The sequence below is a fragment of the Oncorhynchus kisutch genome, linkage group LG13 (assembly GCF_002021735.2).
Source record: "Oncorhynchus kisutch isolate 150728-3 linkage group LG13, Okis_V2, whole genome shotgun sequence".
NCBI classification, from domain to species: domain Eukaryota; kingdom Metazoa; phylum Chordata; class Actinopteri; order Salmoniformes; family Salmonidae; genus Oncorhynchus; species Oncorhynchus kisutch.
In genome coordinates, this window is record NC_034186.2 from 66311299 (window position 1) to 66327768 (window position 16470).

Genomic DNA, 16470 nt, shown 5'->3' on the forward strand with positions numbered 1-16470 from the left:
ATGGGCGCGGCTTCAGGGACAGGGTGGGAGGAAGATACAAGGCATTCCCCTTCTTCCTCCCTGCAGGATGTCTGCAACCCTGGGATGGATAAGTTATTGTGTAATGTATGATTGTGCCAAAACACATCAACCTTATTGCTTTCTTTTTGGCCAACTGAGTCCCTATGCCGTAGGCCTGTAATATGAATTGTGATGCAGGAAAATATTTCTCCTTATGACTCAAATTTGGACTTTGTCAAAAGAGTAAAATGTTCAATGGTGCTAAAGCGGATTCGAGATTCAGCACCATTGAAGCGGACAGCAACTTGAATTCCACAGACAATGGACTGGGAGAATTCCGCTCCAGGGTGACGTTCCCCATTGGTACAGACCTAGGATCAGCTTCCCCTCGCCCAAACCCATTCGTGAGGATGCTAAACTGACCCAGGATCAGCGTCAAGGGCCAACTTGTCTTCGCCCTACTCCAAGAAGCTTTACTAAGAAGAAGTCCTGAAGGGGAAGGCTCCCATGCTAGACTGTTCAGCCATATTTCAAACAATAAACCTATATTATAGTAAATAATAGGGAATAAATCTGCAAATAAACAAAAATAGACCTCTCCATTGTTTGTAATAAATCCCAACCACACCATCAGTGATTCCTGGCCTGTCGCCACCTCTTCCATTCTATGAGAAGGTAGAGTCCCATAATTGGTGCTCATTCAACGGAACCAGTCAATCTATTGATTATCTTCAAATGCCTCTTCAGGGTGAGTCTGTGTGCACACCAGTTGATGGTAATTACACAAGCATAAGATGGCAATGAAATCCCCCCTGGGATGCCAGGAGCAAGGCATATCCAATCAAAGCAGGTGCCGGAGATGAATTGCCTTAAGGGGAAGTAATCAAGTTAGATTCTCTCTCTTTATGATACTGTATTTAGTCTTAATTAATTCTATTTCAGCCCCTGTCAGACTTCTTAGAGTGCATGTTTAGATGTGTTATCACCAGCAGACTCAGTAATGCCAAGTGTTGGGATCACCACAAATCAAATTGTATTTGCCACATGCGCCGAATACAACAGGTGTAGGTAGACCTTACTGTGAAATGCGTACGTACAAGCTCTTAACCACCTGCAGTTCAAGAAATATTTACTAAATAAACAACTTTTTTTTTTTGTATCTAAAAGTAACACAAGAAAATGACATAACAATAACGAGGCTATATACAGTTTGTGACAGACAGCCGATATGGAGGAACTTTACTGGCAAATTCTACTGGGACATGTAGCTGTGGTGCACTAAAGGGTAGCCAGGCACAACAGTAAACATCTGTCTCTCTCTATAAGTGTAGGTAGGACACCTTGTGAGAGTGACTCAGCTGTTTTGTGACATATAGGATTGCTTTTTGACTGTATTTGATGTTGGCAAATACAATGAACCTCAATGTGTTAGGAACACATTTTGTGAGTGGGAAAACCTGATTAGAATTACAGCCACGTTACTGGGACACAGCTGGCTGCAGTGTTGGCAGGGATTATTTTTTTTTTGCTCTTTAATCAAGGTTTACATATTTTACTAGCACGCCTGTTCTATTTTGGCATGTGACAATGTCCGAAATCTCCCCTCTGTCACCATGTAGGCTATTGTTCTGTTCTGTGCCTTCAGGTTTTGTACAGACCTGATTAGATTACGCTCACACACATAGCAGTGTCACAGAGTTCAATGGAAAATTTCCCCTGGATGTCTGTATCACGTCTGGCTTGAAGCCTGGCTGAAGAGAAAAAAACACATCCTGACTGCTTGTCTAGTTGCAGGTGACAGTTTCAAAACAGATATAATTTACCCTACAAAACACTTAATCATTTAGACCACAGGTATGCATAAATCACATTCATTTCAGGGTCAAATAAACTAAAGATGATTGTTACGAGTTCCCTCCCGGTGACTGTTATCAGCACCTCACAACTCTAAGCTCCACACTCCACTCCCCATCCCCCATGACCGGAGCCTGAGAATCTAGACTCTAGTGGGTAACAAAAACCTGCCCCTCAAACTCCCTCTGATCTGTGTGACCTGTGTGATCGCTAGGGAGGTTACTAGAGGTCCGGACATCTGCCCATCGTCTTGACTCTGCAGGTCACACTATACTGTCAGTCTCCATCAAGCAGTGGCAGAGAGCAACATCTGTCTCTGGCCATCAACAACTGGACTCACTCATATCTCTGGACTGGTGGGATGGTGTGGGTGTCCAAAGTGAGTTGTGTGACGTTTGTATATTGTTCTTCATAGTTAGTTACTATTATTGTCTATTGTATGTTGAGTTTACTGTGCTGTGTGTTACTCTGCAGATGGCATATGCAATCTATACAGTCCTTTCACATTTACTACTGCTATATTCTGTAAGATTCTGTATCTATGCATTTGTTCCCTGGTGTATTCATTCGGTGTGTGTGTGTATTAATTACCTCTGTTTCTGTCCATTACAGAACCACTATGCTCAAAAAAAAAATGTGTGCTATCTAGAACCTTAAAGGGTTCTTTGATTGTCCCCATATGAGAACCCTTTGAAGAACCCTTTTTGGTTTCAGGTAGAACCCTTTCGGGTTCCATGTAGAACCCTTTCTACAGAGGGTTCTACATGGAACCCAAAACGGTTCTACTTGGAACCTATATGGATTCTACCTGGAACCCAAAGGGTTCTCCTATGGGGACAGCCAAAGAACCCTTTTGGAACTATTTTAGTGAGACAATGTTAGTGAGTCACAAACCAGTAAAATACATAGTGCCGGGTCGCTCTCTTTCACTCATATACATTAATGTTATATGGGATATTCCTTATTCTAACTTTCCTTTTAATGTTTAAGCCAGAAAACCACTATCAACGTGAGAGCCCTTTTCAAAAGATAAGAGCCAGGCTTTACAGGGTTAACCGTCACAAGGGTCATCAACCTGGAGAGGGAAAAAAGCAAAACAATAATGACACAGTTTCTCTTTTTATGTTTGTCGGGAATATGTATGCCACTTGTATGAATTATATTTCCCTTTGAGCTGCTTGAATGGTTTAATTTGCTGTGAAGGACTACCTCCAGCCTTTTGATGTGAGCACCAGCTGAAGTAAAAGACAGGTCGCCTCTGGCCTCAATTTGCACCTGAAAACACCTCTCCTCCTCTATTCCTCCCCCGTTGTTTATTAAGGCCTATTTTGTTCCATCTTTTCCTTGAAAACTTCCACACACACTCCTCCCCAATGCACACACACACACACACACACACACACACACACACACACACACACACACACACACACACACACACACACACACACACACACACACACACACACACACACACACACACACACACACACACACACACCCCCATTGCTTGACACACTGATCGACACACACAAATACAGAGACAATGACACACAAACTCGCCCACACATTCCCAAATACATCCCCCTCCAAATATCAAATATGCTCCAGACAATGTGCCCGGCGAATGGAGCGAAAATGTAAATTACTTTCTTGTTCATTAATTATGCTATAAAAATGTAAATTGCTTCAGCGCCAAAAATGCTAATGGGACAGAGATAAAAGTCTCTCTTGTGCCAAAGGAGAATGTATAAAAGATTCATTTTCTCAGAATGTATCTCTTTTTACCGGGGACCTTGCTAAAAAGAGACCTGTTCGTGGCTCCTGGTCTCTCCTCCATCCTCCCTCACTGTGCAGGAGCAGACAAGCACTATTTCTCTGTACTTTCGGCTGCTCACATAGACAACCTGTTTAATTAGATATTGGCTATTGGACACATTTGTCTTCACATCCTCCGTGCTCTCACTCCTTTTGTGGATCTGAGCCTTGTGACTAAGTCCCTTGATTCTTCTTACTTCCACTGTTCCTTTTCATTCCAACAAAGGCAAGGCAAGTCCCCCGACCCATCACCATGGTAACCAGCTGACCTTTACTTATTGGTTGAGATGAGGGACAATTTAGAAGTGGAGAGATTTAGAGAGGAGTTATATTATTAATGTCCATTTGATTCTATCTTTAGGAGAAACGTGAAAAGTGCCTCTGGGTAGGATGTGTGTTCAGGTTAGGGTTTATGTTAGTTTCTATAGCTACTTGCATGTCTGGTGCATTGTCTTACATCAGATATCACGTTGATTCCACCTGCACCGATTGAGGGATGAGCATCGTGGAGGAGGGACGCTATCTGACGTGAGACAATGTGGCTGGTGTGGTTGTGTACTCATACAGTGAATGAGAGGTTTGATTACATTTGTACATCAGTGATCAGTGTTTTCTTACTTGTCAGGTTTTTTGTTTTTGTGGACCCCAGGAAGAATACTGCTGCCCCTGTGAAAGCTAATGGGGATTCAAATAAACCAATCAAATCAAAAGGATTACTATTTAGATTGGGAAGTTGGACAGGCGGACTCAAATGCCCCCAACATGTACCGTGATTGTGGTGAGTAGCAAAATGTTTCGATCTGCAGAGATCGGGGTACACACAATCTTCCCTCCTCCTCCTCCCCCCTATGTCTGTGAAACTGCAGATGGATCCATAGGAGAGAGGAGCACTAATTAGTAGCGTTAACTACCGAGGAGTCCTGTTAGGAGCCGGGCGGGATGGCGGGCGGAGGAAGGAAGGAAGCGTTGTGTTGTTATGTACTGTATGTGGAAGTGCTCATCTCTCTCACAGGAAACAGAACTATCAGTCTTGATGAGGCAAAGCAATACAGTTTATTAGACACACAACATCAAGACACTGAATTAAACAAGACGATGTGAATCTGAACTCCCGTGTCGACCTGCTATAATAGCACTGGGCAAGATCAGAGCAACGATACAAACTATAATGTCTCAGTGTTTCTTAATAAGGCCCTCTCAGGAGATTCAGTGGTTGTTGTGGGCTGGAAAGGTTAGTATGGGACAATATAGTTTGGGGTAAATTATGGATTTGATTAGAAACTTCTCATGTACTGGCATGTGACGTATGGCACTAGTACCAAACTACTTTTTTGTTCAGTTTTGTATCTGAGTTTATTGTTATGCAGTTTCTTAATACAGTACTATGATGGTTTGTCAGAATTCATACCACTGTTAATGAAAAGTAAGAAACTGTATAGCAATGCTTCTGAGAAGTAATCGTTCTCAAATAAGAACACCAGGGTCATAGTTATAACACTTGCTTGAACACCAAGGGAAATGTTACAGTTGACATGGTAATGAGTTTGGATGTCGGTGTCCAGGCGTTTCTATGGTCTCTAACTAACAATTCTACTCCTGCCTTTCAGACCCGTCCGTCTTCACCATACCACCGTGTCCCTCTTTATCTATCTTTGTCTTCTCTGGGAAAGATCAATGAAGGACACAGTGCACGGCCGGCTGGGCGCCTGCTGAGGGGCTGTCGATGTGAAATAGGCCCTGGAAATAACATCACACTTATCAGACCCTCTGAACAATGGTCCCAGGCAGAGGCTGATCAGGCCCTTCCTCATTGGACTCTGGGAGCCAAGATGGTGTGAGATTGCTTCTTGCCTGTGCCGATTCTGCCACTTCTTAGCGCGGCCTACGTGGACGTGCATCACACGGCTTTCCCCCAAAAGGTCCCCTTTTGTTAGGTTGGAACCGACCAGTCCCCCACATCCCCTTCCACCCACTACCTCACCGCATCCTCTCCTCTATCCAGTCACACAGAGGAGGAACGTTCTCTCTCTGATGCTGTGTGATCGGTTGTCTTCTGGTTCTCTCTCTGTGTGTGTGTGTGTGTGTGTGTGTGTGTGTGTGTGTGTGTGTGTGTGTGTGTGTGTGTGTGTGTGTGTGTGTGTGTGTGTGTGTGTGTGTGAACTGTAACCACCCTCCAAAACATGGTGAGAGGGTGTGATTAACATGGGTTGTTTGTCATGGTTGAGCCTGAGAGGTGGGAGGGAGGGAGGAGGGGTGTGGGTGGAGGTAGACTTCTGCTTGCAGAAGAGATTACATTAGTTTGAAAATAGGCATCAGAGAAAGTGTTTGAACTGACATTCAAAGGCAAAGAGGGAGTGGATCTGTCAGTCATTAGCTCATCCCAGAGTAATTGTTGATGAATGTGTTATTTTACTATATTGGTTTGAGATCTATTACTTAAATTGCAAATATAGAAGTGGAATCCTGTAATAATTGTGAAACTAAAATGGAGAGGATGAGAGAAAAATAGATGAAGGGTGAAAGAGAGTTTTAACCCAACCACTGAGTCACTTATCCTGTGTGTCCCCTCCAAACCAAAAACAACCTCCCAAAAATCACAATAAAATGACATTCCAGGTTCATTGCGACCATTGAAATAACCCACAGTCCTCCAAATTTGATCTCATATAACCTCTCACACTGTTAAAATGAACTAAGGTGGTGTTCACATCTATAGTTGAAGTCGGAGGTTTACATACACTTAGGTTGGAGTCATTAAAACTAGTTTTCAACCACTCCACACATTTCTTGTTAACAAACTATAGTTTTGGCATGTCGGTTAGGACATCTACTTTGTGCATGACACAAGTCATTTTTCTAACAATTACAGACAGATTTTTTCATTCATAATTCACTGTATCACAATTCCAGTGGGTCAGAAGTTTACATACATTAAGTTGACTGTGACTTTAAACAGCTTGGAAAATTCCAGAAAATGATGTCATGGCTTTAGAAGCATCTGATAGGCTAATTGACATCATTTGAGTCATTTGAGGTGTACCTGTGGATGTATTTCAAGGCCTACCTTCAAACTCAGTGCCTCTTTGCTTGACATCATTGGAAAATCAAAAGAAATCAGCTAAGACCTCAGAAAAACAATTGTAGACCTCTAAGTCTGGTTCATCCTTGGGAGCAATTTCCAAATGCCTGAAGGTACCATGTTCATCTGTACAAACAATAGTATGCAAGTATTAACACCATGATACCGCACAGCCGTCATACCGCTCAGGAAGCAGACGCCTTCTGTCTCCTAGAGATGAACGCATTTTGGTGCGAAAAGTGCAAATCAATCCCAGAACCACAGCAAAGGACCTTGTGAAGATGCTGGAAGAAAGAGTTACAAAAGTATCTATATCCACAGTAAAACGAGTCCTATATCGACATAACCTGAAAGGCAGCTCAGCAAGGAAGAAGCCACTGCTCCAAAACCGCCATAAAAAGCCAGACTACGGTTTGCAACTGCCCATGGGGACAAAGATCATACTTTTTGGAGAAATGTTCTCTGTCCTGAGGAAACAAAAATAGAATTGTTTGGCCATAATGACCATCGTTATGTTTGGAGGGAAAAAGGGGAGGCTTGCAAGCACCATCATGATGTGTGGGTGCTTTGCTGCAGGAGGGACTGGTGCACTTCACAAAATAGATGGCATCATGAGATAGGAAAATTATGTGGATACATTGAGGCAACATCTCAAGACATCAGTTAAGTTAAGTTAAGCTTGGTCGCAGATGGGTCTTCCAAATGAACAATGACTCCAAGCATACTTCAATAGTTGTGGCAAAATGGCTTAAGGACAACAAAGTCAAGCTATTGGAGTGGCCATCACAAAGCCATGACCTTAATCCCATAGAAAATTTGTGGGCAGAACTGAAAAATCTTGTGCGAGCAAGGAGGCCTACAAACCTGACTCAGTTACACCAGCTCTGTCAGGAGGAATGGGAAGAAATTCACCCAACTTATTGTGGGAAGCTTGTGGAAAGCTCCCCGAAACGTTTGACCTAAGGAAAACAATTTAAAGGCAATGCTATCAAATACTAATTGAGTGTATGTAAACTTCTGACCCACTCGGAATGTGATGAAAGAAATAAAAGCTGAAATAAATCATTCTCTCTACTATTATTCTGACATTTCACATTCTTGAAATAAAGTGGTGATCCTAAATTATCTAAAACAGGGAATGTTTACTAGGATTAAATGTCAGGAATTGTTAAAAACGGAGTTTAAATTGATTTGGCTAAGGTGGATGTAAACTTCCGACTTCAACTGTACCTTCTCACATGGATACGAGTGTTACCTCTGCTATAATTTAAATCATTTTGATTGTAACATTATTTATAATCTCACAATGGACCTGGCAACTGTGGCCTATTACAAGTCCCAAAGTCTACCATATAGGAACATTTTTCACATCATAGTCTTCTTTAAAATGTTAATCAAAATATTAACTGAAAATCATCAATCAATATTTATGCTAGAAACCAATTAGAAATGTTAAACCATTTGATTGAATGAGAGAAACAGTCTAACAAAACATTATTTTTTGTGTTTTGATGCTGCCTTTTACATGCACTGAAACACCAAAAAGAGTTTTCACAACCCTCCTAAAAATACAACACAACCCTCTTAAAAACACAATGACTCAGATTGAAGAACCACTTTGGTGTTTCAGGGTCCTTCCATTCTGTTTTGAAATCCATTCAGTCTATCAGAACACTTACATTGCGTTTACATTCAAACACCCTCCAAACACCAGATCTCAGTTTAAGTGCACTATTTATGATTTTACTACACAATGATAGTGTTTTGAGTCGTTCTATTTTAACAGTACAGAGTCCAGGAGGATAAATCCCTTGCCCACACAGAGAACTCCCTCACACTGTGAAGTGAACTCCCAGGCTGTTTCACCTTGTGTCTTTAGCTAAGGGTCTGTATTGAACCACAACATCAAAGCACATCAATGGAGATTGACTTTAGGATTAGTGACCCTCAGACAAACTCATCTTATTCTCAATATTCTAAATACAATCCATTGTCTATCTATACAACTCATAGGCAGTCCTGTTATAGTTTCATGACAATCCTCCTACTGGCCTTGTTTCTTTATTTTTAAGATCAGATGATAGAACAGTACTCAATCCACCTTGAATCGAAGGAGAATTTTGACCTTCATGAATGTATCAAATACATAAGTGCTGTACTTATGTGCCCAGTGTCCTGTTCGTTCATTCATTCAACAGTGATCAAGTTGAAGGAAGCTTATTCTTTAAAAGAGCAGTAGGAGGAAACTTTTTAAATAGTGTCAAAAACCCATTTTCCTCTTCCACCTTTTTCTCCTCATAACCACATCCTGTGAGTTGTGCCCTGGGCAGGGAGGTGGTCCTCTTGACTCTGATGTACAACGTGAAAGGAGAGCGGCCACGGCACCCCAGGTTTAGTTTAGCACACTGAAGTCAGACTATGGATAGTGCAGAGCCTTTCTGTTCTGTGCTGCTTCTCTGCCGCTCGCTATCCTGTCCACCACACCACACCACCACCACCCACCCGTCTCCATCTTTCACTTCTTCCTTCCCTCTGTCTGCTAGTTAGTCAGATCAAAGGTGCATGCTCAGGGGATCTCTCATAGAGAAATGCCTCTGATTAGACGAGGCATCCTCCTCCACGTTGGATCTATCTCTTCTGTAATGGAGATGGAGTGCATGGAAACACTAGTCTGTACTCTGTACAGTCATCATATTACCATGGAAGTCGACATCAAAGAGGCACGTGCTACTGCAAGACATAACAGAAGGCCTTTCAGTTTCGGTGTAGTTAGTGATTTTGTATCTTTCACTCTGTAACAAGTTTGAGGAGAGACTTTATGTGTGTGTGTGTGTGTGTGTGTGTGCATGAGTGTGTGTGTGTTTGTTGGTTCGCCTAATTCCCAGTTCCACAAATCTAAATCCTTTAACGGAAAATAATCTGGTATGGAGATAAAAGGGTTGCTAAGGTAACCAGCAGAACCGTCTCGTGCCTGCCAGCCACTGCAATTAATAAAATTAAGCAAACTCTGTAGTGTAAAGTTTGAACTTTTAACATGTACAGCTCAATATTTAGCTGTTAGATCCAAGTTATTTAATTTGATTGAGAACAATAACTTATGTGTAGCCTAAAGTCAACAATGTCCCTTTATTGACACAAAATACTCCATAACCTTTGTAATACTGACATACTGAATGTAATACAGACTCACTGAACGTAATACAGATTCACTGAACGTAATACAGACTCACTGAATGTAATACAGACTCACTGAATGTAATACAGACTCACTGAATGTTATACAGACTCACTGAATGTAATACAGACTCACTGAATGTAATACAGACTCACTGAATGTAATACAGACTCACAGAATGTAATACAGACTCACTGAATGTAATACAGACTCACTGAATGCAATACAGACTCACAGAACGTAATACAGACACACTGAATGTAATACAGACTCACAGAACGTAATACAGACACACTGAATGTAATACAGACTAAATTAGAAGACAGAAGTTGGGGTTGACTACACACATGCACATAGTATATCTTGGTCATTGCTGACTGTTATTGTCAAAGTGACTATGTGTTTATTTCAGTTGGTTCCTGAGGATATCATCATGCGATAAAACAGGTTGACAATGTGGGCAGAAACCCTGTCATTTGAGAATGCAACTGCAAGCTTTTCCCTTTGAGATCACAACTATGGGAAAAATTGCATCAAGGCGACACTGAGAATGCCTATACTGAATTTTTATCAGTGGGTATGGTGTCTGTTATGACAGTGAAACAGATAAAAAGTTTTGTTGTTTGAAGGATATTCACAGCACATTGACAACAATGAACAAACGAGAAGTAGAGCTGACTGTGAAACTAGGACGTGCTGACCTTGAGAAAATAGTCTCACTCCCATCTAACTTCATCCAAAACTTCAAATAGACTTTTCTATTTCTTAGTATCCAAAATTCTTACATTTGCATATACATTCATCCATCATGTTTTGATTGGTTTCAGTGAACTGATTTGTTTTCATTTTGGGAATAATAACAAGATGTCTTGTCAGGTAGGCATACACAGGAACTCAGATGAACTCACATGCCCGCCGGCATGCACAAACACACAGACACACACACACACGCACGCACAACGCACGCACGCGCGCACACACACACACACACACACACACACACACACACACACACACACACACACACACACACACACACACACACACACACACACACACACACACACACACACACACACACACAGTCACACACACGTACGCACACACAATGCACGCACGCACGCACGAACACACACACACACACACACAAAATCAATATATGAGCACAGCTTCAGAGAAAGATAGCCACACACTGTAAGAGAGATCCCCTAACTCACCAGGTTGCCCATACAGTTGAGTTGTGGAAAAGACCAGACCCGTTTTGGATGACTGTTGGGTATAAAATAAAGTCTAGGGTCCCGCAAAAGTGTGCCACACAGATGACATGTAACATTCTACACAGAAAAAAGGGTTCCAAAAAGGTTCTTCAGCTGTCCCCATAGATAGAACCCTTTTGAGTTCCATGTAGAACTCTCTGTGGAAAGGGTTTTCACATGGAACCCAAAACAGTTCCACCTAACACTAAAAGAGTACTACATGGAACCAAAAAGGGTTCTTCAAAGGGATATCCTATGGGGAGTGTTGAAGAACCCATTAACCCCTACATGTATAAAAAAAAGCACATAATGATATATCAAATGTATATTTAACCTCTTAATTTAACATTCATAGCAATTAACAAACAAAAAAGCATTAGTGTTTATCAGTAAAGTACTTTGGAACCCACCCTGTTACAATGTTCTAAGAGGAAGCTGCCAATAAAGCTTTTAAAAACAAACATGGCGGCGCACAAGGAGGTGTGAGCTATGACAGCAGGAGCACGATTTTACGTGCACAATAACATTTTTAATCTGATATAGATAATGGATCATGATAAAAGTCATATCGCTTAATGCAAGGATTTGGACACAGTGAGTAACTTCAAACCCTGTGATCAAATCTATTTTTTCACAGACGTTCAACAATGCATCTAGCTTACGAATGTCACTAGCTAGCTAATGTGGCTGTCAGTGTCATGTCAATAATGATTGGCTCGAGTCGCGATCTAACTTTTAGCTAGCTAGCTATGTTTTTTATTAACTGTATTCGTGATTAATTTCGTGAATAACTAACAAGCACATAACATTATTATTTTACACAAATGCTAATGTATTTACCCTATGTGAACTTGGAACAACGTGATTTTCATCGCCTGAATCTCTCAAGGTTTATGCAAGGCTCTCCATGGTAAAGATATGGCATTCACAAGGGTCAATGTAACCATAGAAACATATCATCCTCTATCTCTCTCTCCTACACACTCATATGCACAGACACAACCTTGTTTATGTCTCTTTCTCTCTCTATATCCCTCTCTGCTCTAGCTGGAGGATAGTGTGTCTGTGGCATTGCACTGATCTCCTATAGAGACTATAGAGTAGCTCGGCTACAGCAGAGCAGATGTCTCTATCTATGGTTTGAGTGGGTGTTTGAGGAGAATGAATGCTGCTGGCTGGTGAGCGAGTGACACTTGCTCTACATTCTACAGACAATCATAATTTCACATTTTTCCATGTTATTGACTTGGTCGTGCATGAAAGATACTGACATATACTGTTTGTGCATGTAGTGATTTTGTGTGTGATTTGTTTGATATATATGGAGGTACTAAACATTTTGTTGAATTCTCAAAGATAGATACCTTATGTGAAACCAACTCATTCAAGTTATCCATATCAATAGGCTTGCAGATTGAGTGTATCCGTGTGTCACCTTCTGTATAGATATGGACGAGCTAACTACCACTAGGCTATAGGCTCTTTAGAGAAGTTCCCAGGGGGTCCCTTCATAAGCACAGCCCACCAGCTCAGGGATATAGTCTAGCATACTGTATGTCTTCTATGGCAGTCTTGCAATGATGATTTAGTGACCAGGAAAATACCCTACTACTAGAGGCAGTTGTATGTTGACACGTCTGACCCACTTAAATTACTAGATGGCCTTGACTTACAGTGGGGCCAAAAATATTTAGTCAGCCACCAATTGTGCAAGTTCTCCCACTTAAAAAGATGAGGACTGTAATTTCCATCATAGGTACACTTCAACTATGACAGACAAAATGAGAGAAAAAAAATCCAGAAAATCACATTGTAGGAATTTTAATTAATTTATTTGCAAATTATGGTGGAAAATAAGTATTTGGTCAATAACAAAAGTTTATCTCAATACTTTGTTATATACCCTTTGTTGGCAATGACAGAGGTCAAACGTTTTCTGTAAGTTTTCACAAGGTTTTCACACACTGTTGCTGGTATTTTGGCCCATTCCTCCATGCAGATCTCCTCTAGAGCAGTGATGTTTTGGGGCTGTTGCTGGGCAACATGGACTTTCAACTCCCTCCAAAGATTTTCTATGGAGTTGAGATCTGGAGACTGGCTAGGCCACTCCAGGACCTTGAAATGCTTCTTACGAAGCCACTCCTTCGTTGCCTGGGCGGTGTGTTTGGGATCATTGTCATGCTGAAAGACCCAGCCACGTTTCATCTTCAATGCCCTTGCTGATGGAAGGAGGCTTTCACTCAAAATCTCACGATACATGGCCCCATTCTTTCCTTTACACTGATCCTGTCGTCCTGGTCCCTTTGCAGAAAAACAGCCCCAAAGCATGATGTTTCCACCCCCATGCTTCACAGTAGGTATGGTGTTCTTTGGATGCAACTCAGCATTCTTTGTCCTCCAAACACGACGAGTTGAGTTTTTACCAAAAAGTTTTATTTTGGTTTCATCTGACCATATGACATTCTCCCAATCTTCTTTTGGATCATCCAAATGCTCTCTAGCAAACTTCAGACGGGCCTGGACATGTACTGGCTTAAGCAGGGGGACACATCTGGCACTGCAGGATTTGAGTCCCTGGTGGCGTAGTGTGTTACTGATGGTAGGCTTTGTTACTTTGGTCCCAGCTCTCTGCAGGTCATTCACTAGGTCCCCCCCCCCGTGTGGTTCTGGGATTTTTGCTCACAGTTCTTGTGATAATTTTGACTCCACGGGGTGAGATCTTGTGTGGAGCCCCAGATCGAGGGAGATTATCAGTTGTCTTGTATGTCTTCCATTTCCTAATAATTGCTCCCACAGTTGATTTCTTCAAACCAAGCTACTTACCTATTGCAGATTCAGTCTTCCCAGCCTGGTGCAGGTCTACAATTTTGTTTCTGGTGTCCTTTGACAGCTCTTTGGTCTTGGCCATAGTGGAGTTTGGAGTGTGACATTTTGAGGTTGTGGACAGGTGTCCTTTATACTGATAACAAGTTCAAACAGGTGCCATTAATATAGGTAACGAGTGGAGGACAGAGGAGCCTCTTAAAGAAGAAGTTACAGGTCTGTGGGAGCCAGAAATCTTGCTTGTTTGTAGGTGACAAAATACTTATTTTCCACGATCATTTTCAAATAAATTCATAAAAAATCCTACAATGTGATTTTCTGGATTTTTTTTCCTCCTCATTTTGTCTGTCATAGTTGAAGTGTACCTATGATGAAAATTACAGGCCTCTCTCATCTTTTTAAGTGGGAGAACTTGCACAATTGGTGGCTGACTAAATACTTTTTTGCCCCACTGTATGTGTGTGTGTATATATATATATATATATATATATATATATATATATATAATCTCAGACATTATAAAATAGTTTGACAACCCTGTTTGTAAGCTTTTAAATTGGATCAACCTCATGTATCTTTTACAGTGACGTAGACATGTATTTCTCATGGTATGGTGGGGTATGCAAAATGACATACATACAGGTGCAAAAAGTCACTTTCTGAGCACTTCTACAATGGGCAAATATGTATGGAAGATATCGTTCAAATCAAAATGAGTGCTGTCAAAAAGGGATTGAATGAAAAGGGATTTGACCTATAATATCTTATCAGGTTACCTTGGCGACTGTGTGTGTGCCTTTTTTCAGCAAAGTTTTTGGCTTATGTGATCTGATGCCTTCAGGTGTTATTAAACATCTATTACTGTGTTAATGAACAGGTATTACTCTACAACTATTGTTAACCAGAATCAAACTCCAGACTGTTATTTTCATCCTGTTCCTAGCAGCTACTGTGTGCTCTGCTGTCTTTTCTTGTGAGCAGAGCACTGACTAATAGAACTGTGTCCTGTTACCTAGGTAACAGAGCCATGCAGATGGCAGCGTACAGAGGGTCTCTCTGCCTTCGTGGCATTGGCCTGTTGGGATTGGGGCGACCCAGGTCCAGGGCTGACCGTGCCCCCCTGCCCCACCTCCTCTCCCCCTGCCCCAGACACGGGGCTCGGACCCTGTTCAGTGAGACAGGGGTCTGGGACTGGAACTATAAAGCGGACACCAGACGCAGGGTGGAGCAGTGGTGGCACCCCCGTATCATGGAGCAGTGGCGGAGGGATACGCTGGAGGAGGTGAGTAGGCAGCAATTCTTAACTTCCTTCTTTGCTTTCTGTTGGCCCTTAGTAGAGGCTTCTGGGAAAGATTGTCAGATGAATATTTTAAAACACCCCTGGCTTTAGTTCCAATTATAATCTAGCCTAATATTCAACCATACTCTGGTAATTAAGCAGCATCCTTCAGAATAACCATAGTCGTCATGGTACATTAGTACCTGGGCCTATTGCTATGTTTATAAACTCAGCAAAAAAAGAAACGTCCCTTTTTCAGGACACTGTCTTTCAAAGATAATTAGTAAAAATCCATATAACTTCACAGATCTTCATTGTAAAGGGTTTTAACACTGTGTCTCATGCTTGTTCAATGAACCATAAACAATTACTGAACATGCACCTGTGGAACAGCTTACAGATGGTAGGCAATGAAGGTCACAGTTATGAAAAGGACACTAAAGAGGCCTTTCAGCTGACTCTGAAAAACACAAAAAGAAAGATACCCAGGGTCCCTGCTCATCTGCGTGAATGTGCCTTAGGCATGCAGCAAGGAGGCATGAGGACTGCAGATGTTGCAAGGGCAATAAATTGCAATGTCCGTACTGTGAGACACCTAAGACAGTGCCACAAGGAGACAGGACGGAGTGGCAGACCACATATAACAACACCTGCACAGGATCGGTACATCCGAACATCACACCTGCGGGATAGGTACAGGATGGCAACAACTGCCTGAGTTACACCAGGAACGCACAATCACTTCATCAGTGCTCAGACTGTCCGCAATAGGCTGAGAGAGGCTGGACTGAGAGCTTGTAAGCCTGTTGTAAGGCAGGTCCTCACCAGACATCACTAGCAACAACGTCGCCTATGGGCACAAAGCCACCGTCGCTGGACCAGACAGGACGGGCAATAAGTGCTCTTCACTGACGATTCGCGGTTTTGTCTCACCAGGGGAGATGGTTGGATTTGCGTTTATCGTCGAAGGATTGAGCGTTACACCGAGACTTGTACTCCGGAGCGGGATCGATTTGGAGGTGGAGGGTCCGTCATGGTCTGGGGTGGTGTGTCTCAGCATCATCGGAATGAGCTTGCTGTCATTGCAGGCAATCACAACGCTGTGCGTTACAGGGAAGACAACCTCCTCCCTCATGTGGTACCCTTCCTGCAAGCTCATCCTGACATGACCCTCCAGAATGACAAT

General features: G+C 42.1%; 1 protein-coding gene across 2 annotated transcripts in view; it reads left to right on the plus strand.

The window, feature by feature from the left end:
• Window positions 1–11625: 11625 nt before the first annotated feature.
• The window catches only part of lars2 (leucyl-tRNA synthetase 2, mitochondrial), a 38982-nt gene continuing 34137 nt past the window's right edge, over window positions 11626–16470 (plus strand). Inside the window, exons 1-3 of one of the 2 annotated variants that reach the window (XM_031787040.1) lie at window positions 11644–11776; window positions 12072–12092; window positions 15022–15287. In XM_031787040.1, the coding sequence (XP_031642900.1) occupies window positions 11758–11776; window positions 12072–12092; window positions 15022–15287 (306 nt within the window). In that variant the 5' untranslated portion in view covers window positions 11644–11757. Of the gene's footprint in view, window positions 11777–12071; window positions 12093–15021; window positions 15288–16470 lie in introns of both variants that reach the window. The other variant, XM_031787041.1, reaches the window with a different exon arrangement.